Source organism: Drosophila ananassae, chromosome 2L, assembly GCF_017639315.1.
Source record: "Drosophila ananassae strain 14024-0371.13 chromosome 2L, ASM1763931v2, whole genome shotgun sequence".
NCBI lineage: Eukaryota > Metazoa > Arthropoda > Insecta > Diptera > Drosophilidae > Drosophila > Drosophila ananassae.
In genome coordinates, this window is record NC_057927.1 from 21569387 (window position 1) to 21575386 (window position 6000).

General features: G+C 38.5%; 1 protein-coding gene across 1 annotated transcript; it reads left to right on the forward strand.

The window, feature by feature from the left end:
- The first annotated feature begins 254 nt into the window (after positions 1-254).
- Positions 255-3000, forward strand: LOC6501611 (ADP-ribosylation factor-like protein 8). The gene is made up of 4 exons (XM_001955555.4): positions 255-499; positions 1509-1663; positions 1731-1892; positions 1964-3000. Exons 1-4 carry the CDS (start codon positions 377-379, stop codon positions 2082-2084), a joined length of 561 nt encoding a protein of 186 aa, XP_001955591.1. The 5' UTR covers positions 255-376; the 3' UTR covers positions 2085-3000.
- Positions 3001-6000: the final 3000 nt, after the last annotated feature.

Consider the following 6000-nt stretch of genomic DNA (forward strand, 5'->3'; position numbering starts at 1 on the left):
TAAACATCATTCAAAAAACGGCTGCAAAGCTCGTAACGGATATTCAAATTTTTAGCTTTTCAGTATTTTTTTCGGCCAGAGATTTTGGCTTTCATTTGGATTAAAGTGAAGAATAAAACGATTCAATTAAAACTAGTAAGGCACTTTAAAAAAGGTTTGTGCCCTATTAATGTGTTAAACTTTTTAAAATTTAAAATAGAAAATACATAATTTAACAACTGCCAGTGTCGGGAAACACCCAGATTTTTTGGGGTATCTTCGTATCAGTCGCCTCTGGTCACACTATCCTGACCAGTTGTTTTTTCAGCCAACGCCATTTACGCTCTTTGGAAAATCATATTTTTTGTAAAAACACAGCCCAGACACACGCCCCAGGATGTTGGCCCTCATCAACAGGATTCTCGACTGGTTCAAGAGCATCTTCTGGAAAGAGGAGATGGAATTGACGCTGGTGGGACTGCAATTCTCCGGGAAAACTACGTTTGTCAATGTTATTGCAGTGAGTATTTTCATTTTGTTTGTTTGTGTGTGTGTGCGAATTTTCGCTAGTGTGCAGGGGCGAGGTGCTGTAACAGGGGGGTGGTCGCCCAGTGAAAGCCGGGGGGACCGGGAATGACTACTGTATGTTAGTAACTAATAAATGTCAGGAAACTGCAAAACACAAAGGAATTCGATAGCCAACGATTATTTTAGTTTAGTCCACGGGTGCGCCTTTGTTTTTCGGATTCTTTCGGCCCATCAATAATTAACACTGTGCTAACACGTTTTCTTTTAGTGTCAAAGTTTATTGTTCCAGCGGTGGTCGTCCCGTAATCAATAAACTTATACGCATGTTCCGCACAATGACGCCATTATCAGCCAAACGACCCCCTGTGAACCCCACTCCGCCGCCGCCCCTGTCTTTGTCGCCCATTTCTGCAAGCTGATAAAGTCGCGATCTGATTTTTCAAGAGTGGAAATCGAATCTGAACGAACCTGTAAGCTGTTTTCCCAGTAGACAATGAGGCGGAGGCGGAGGAGGAGCGATTGCCTTTGTGCCCGCCTGACTTCATGAGTCATGTGAGCCCGCCAACCATCAAATTGGAATCAAATGTGCCCGCATGCACTGGAACTGCACTGTAGCTCAGAAAATCTGTTTCTTTAAGTTCTCGAAAACGGAAAATATTCCCAGCTTATCGTTGTTGATAATACGGTCTGAACAAATACTTTGTAATCCCCTGCTTATTTAGATTAATACGTACTGGATGATTTTTTAGTGGCGCTTTCCCACTTTCATTTTCAATCTGTTTCTCTATTTAAAACTTGAATTAAGTGACTCAAAAATTAATCGGTTTAGCTTTATTTTTTATAGAAATTCCCTTTTTAAAACAAGCAATTGGAAATTTAATATCACGACAAATTTTACACCATTTTTACATCTAAAATAATGTGTTGCATACTTTTGGGCCAGCATATTAATGGGAATACTTACCTGGGAACACTTATAATATTCTGCTTCTCTTTCACAGTCCGGCCAGTTTGCTGAGGACATGATACCCACAGTTGGTTTCAATATGCGAAAGATCACTAGGGGAAATGTGACAATCAAGGTGTGGGACATAGGCGGTCAGCCCCGTTTCCGTTCCATGTGGGAGCGATATTGTCGCGGCGTTAATGCGATTGTGTAAGTATCTTACAAATAACTTCAAAGAAAACTTTAAAGAATATCAAAACATATTTTGAATCCTCAGCTATATGGTGGATGCAGCGGATTTGGACAAACTGGAGGCGTCGCGAAATGAGCTGCACTCGCTGTTGGATAAGCCACAACTGGCTGGCATTCCAGTGCTCGTTTTGGGCAACAAACGTGATCTTCCAGGCGCCCTCGATGAAACCGGGCTCATCGAGCGCATGTACGTATTTTGACTTAAAGTCAAAAGCTAATGTTTTTCCTAAATTAAAATAAAATGTGTTTAATTTGCAGGAATTTATCAAGCATACAGGATCGTGAAATTTGCTGTTATAGTATTTCGTGTAAGGAAAAGGACAACATTGATATAACACTGCAGTGGTTAATTCAACATTCGAAAAGCCAAAGTCGTTAGATAACGAAGACACAAACTACAACCTCCCTACCAACAAACACACACACACACACTTAGGCACTATATCTCTCACACAGAACTATATATACATATATACTAATAATAATTTGCAGAGTGATGAATAATGAGAAAAGCCAGCAGTAAGCCAACTATTTCGGGTAGAAGATAGATCGAAAATGTGTTTCTAAGCAAATGATAAACAAAACAAAAACCAAGAAATGAAAGCTAAATCTAAACAAAACTACACACAGCGAGTAATAACTAAGCCTTAATGATCTGTTTTAACGTATGTCTGTCTGTATGTATGCTTGTGTGATTTTGCAAAGCAGGGTTCGGGTGCTCGATTGTCTCGAATTTGTTGATTCACAAATGGAAGATGCTTAAAGAATTCTGTATACATTGTAAGTTTTGTTAGTTAATCTGCGCCCCACAACTCACACACAACTAGACACAAACACACAGCTTTAGCTTTTCATATTGGCTTTATCGACCAACTCTATCTCCGATGGATTACAACGCCCCGCTTCTGATCAAGATCATCGCCTAAAAAATAACTTCTTTGTCCGTGTCCATGTTTAGTTAGTTTTATGTTTAGTGCTGATTGGTGTGATTATATAAATACTATTATTATTTTTATAATTTTTGTATACAATATATACTTTACATTTCGCAGAATATTTATTTTAAAAATGGAATTTTTTGCCTAGCGAAGAGAACAAACTATAAAAACGTTTTAAACTACATATATTATATTATGAAAAAATAAACTATACGAATGTAAAATCTATTAAGCAAGCGAAAGCCATAGTTAAAGGAATTCCAATATTGATTGTAAAATATGCAAAAAAAAAAAAAAAAGAAAATTGTTGAGTTTTTCTAGCTGCAGCCAAAACCAATTAAAAGAAAATTCTCTTAAGCCTTGTCACGCTTTTTTCGTATACTCATTAAGCATTCACCTAGTTAATTAATATAATTTATATGAAACGCAAATGCAAATTATAAACAAATGCAATAACCAAAAACAAATGAAAAACTGAAAACGAGCAAGGCATACAAACAACAGCGAGAAAACAAAACATGAAATGACAAAAACCAATAAAGACAAATTATAAAAACATTACAAAGACCCGGGAGTGAATCTCATAAATTACAAATAATTGAAAATCCAGTGACAAACACCCGAGTTTGAATGTAATTTATAGAGGCAGGCCCGGTAGTTGGCCACCCAGCAGACGTAGCAGGAGCAGGTTAACAATTGATAGATGCGGACAGCCCAGCGAACGCATAAATATCGGGGAAACACGCCAGGAGCAAGTGCAGCCCTTGGCTAATTAGGAATTCTGTGTGCAGAATCAAGGCATAGCTACCGGAGGAGCGTAGCTGAAGTGCCGGAGGTGGACGGTGGTGTTGGAGGGTATTGGGGTTTGTCCCTTCAGAATACGTGTCAAGCACGAGCCGTACGACTGAGTCATGTTCAAATATTCTCATGTCCCGCGTCTGGACGAGCTTCCTGCTTCCTTTTTGAATCTTCCTGCTGACCCCGAGCGTGGCAAGTTTGCTGCCTAAGTCTTTCGTTACCGTGCGCTCGCTTCATATTTCAAATTGCGTTAATTACACTTTTAAATGCGGGGTATTAACAGTGCCAGCGATAAGCATCTCTCTTTTCGGCCATTTGCCACAAGCCAAACATTCGGCCATAACTCGAGGCGATCTTCAAAGGAAAAAAACTAACAAAAATGCGGCTAACGACGTGCTCGTAAATTTTCATAAAAAAGTGTATACAAAAAAAAACTAATAAACAAACATAAACAAGCTGAAAACATTTACGAACATTACGCATATAACTTTTGGCTTAGATGTCGTATGAAGCCGTAAAGTGTGATTCATAGTTGGGAATAAGGTAAATGTAGTTTTCGGTAAACTATAATTCGCTTTTTTAAATCCAATACAACTCATTTGCCTATTTATTTTATTCATTTAAAAGAGAAACAGCAGTCTTCCCCTTCTCCATATTAAATTATCTCTTAATTATGGCTTTACTGTCCCAATATGTTTTAATGTCATGATCCGCACTGTCTTTCTTTTCAAAATAAAACTGATATTTCTTTTGCCGCCACAAAGGCCGATTCTGCTTAGTTCTTTCTGTTTAATTTTCAGCGATTTGTACGACTTGTGCTGATTATATAATGACATTATAAAACATGCCCAAACCACATTTAAATTTTTTGTGCCTGTTTTTACGTACATATTTTTGCAGACCTCATCGAGCCAGATCCATTAATTTGTATGCGCCGCAGTTGCCATCATCGTGACTCCTTTGATGAAAAGCCGTCACTTAACGCAAAAACAAAGAACCAAAAACAAGACAAAAAAAATAATTAAAATGAAAAAGAATAAGCAAATCTCAATCAAAATAGCTAGGCGGGGTGTTACTCATAAATTTACACAGAACACATGGATCCTTTAGTAACTCTTATGACTTCTAGGAGTTTAAAATTATCTGAAAAACTTTTCTTAAATAATTAATAAGAAATAAACTAAAACAAGACCCCTAGAAGAATTATGAACTTTTTCTGAAGTTTTTTAAGTTTAGTTTGCAAAATGGTCTCTTTTTTATTTTAACCTTTCCCATCCTCCAATTTTTCTAACCAAATTGTTCTTAAATATATTTTAATTGAAAGCCCCACAATGGGATCTGCACGAGGCCACCAAAAGTGTGTCTGGCCAGAGCATGCTGTGCCACCTGAAAAGTTCTTGGAATTGTCAAAGCCCCACTACAGACCCCCGTACAGAAACAATGACCCGGAAAGGGGGCCTGAAATAAAGGAGGGGGCTAGTACGAGCTGCTCCGAAGCTGGATCCCTGGAGTTGGCATAAAGTTCAGGTCTTAACAAGATGGAACAAAGACTGTCGTCTGGCCCAGTACTCGCCAGACTCGTGGGCAACAGTTTTCATGTTTGGCTCTTATTCTGCTTCATTTTTGTTTTATTTTTCTTGCAGACTGTCAGTAGCAGGATGCCCAGGATGGAGGACCCAAACCCAGAGTAGTCGGAGGCGGAGGCGCTGACAACAGGGCGAATGCAAATAAGTTTCGCCAGCTTATTTCTGGTGAATTTGCAGAACTCCAGCTCCGCTGATTTCCACCTCTTTGCTGGGCCCTCGCCTTGATTTATCTGGCATTTTATTGGCCAGCGCCATTTCTGTTTTCTGTTCGGGCCTAGACCATAATTTACGCATCCTAATAAAGTCCTCTCAGGTGCGAACAGCCCTCGGTCTTAATTGATGACAACATCTTGGAATTTTCGTTGGTATTCCAACTGCAGTCCAGGCTGGACCTTTATTTATTTTGTTTTCAGCCAGCTGGCCAGCTTAACTGGCCAACTGAAATCAGTTAAATAATGAAACATTTGCACGATACTGAGGAATCGAAATCGGAATCGAATCGCGCGCGGTCTGGAGTCTGAAATACTCAGTACTTTAAGAGGTATATTGGGTAGAGAAAAGATATAGAAGACATAGAAACGTATATCTCAAATTTTTAATAAATTTCAGAATCCTTGGTTTTCCATAAAGATTTATAATTTAAAACAGAGTGAAGGAATTTATGAGATTAAACTGATATTTCTAAATCCATGAAAGTGTTAAGGACTTACAGGGATCGTACAGATTAACTTGTTTATGTCAGTTATTTTAAAAGATATCATAATTGCGCTATTAAATAGAGAGCATCGCCAAGTCGATTCTCCAATATACGTGTCCTTACTAGTTTTAATTTTTTTGGTTCCTCTTAACTTAGCTAAGGACAATCAGCACAGCACAATCCACAGTTGTATGGTGCTACATATCGTACAAGATTTCCGGGAATTGAAAACTGCTAAAAATCGTGTTTGATTCGCTGCTCCTTTTGCATGCAACC

What these genes read in the sequence shown, in the direction of transcription:
- LOC6501611 (XM_001955555.4), top strand. Translation starts at nt 377, where the DNA reads ATGTTGGCCCTCATCAACAGGATTCTCGACTGGTTCAAGAGCATCTTC. An exon ending in CGTTTGTCAATGTTATTGCA is followed by an intron (nt 500 to 1,508) that starts GTGAGTATTTTC and finishes TCTCTTTCACAG; the next exon opens with TCCGGCCAGTTTGCTGAGGA. An exon ending in ACCGGGCTCATCGAGCGCAT is followed by an intron (nt 1,893 to 1,963) that starts GTACGTATTTTG and finishes TTTAATTTGCAG; the next exon opens with GAATTTATCAAGCATACAGG.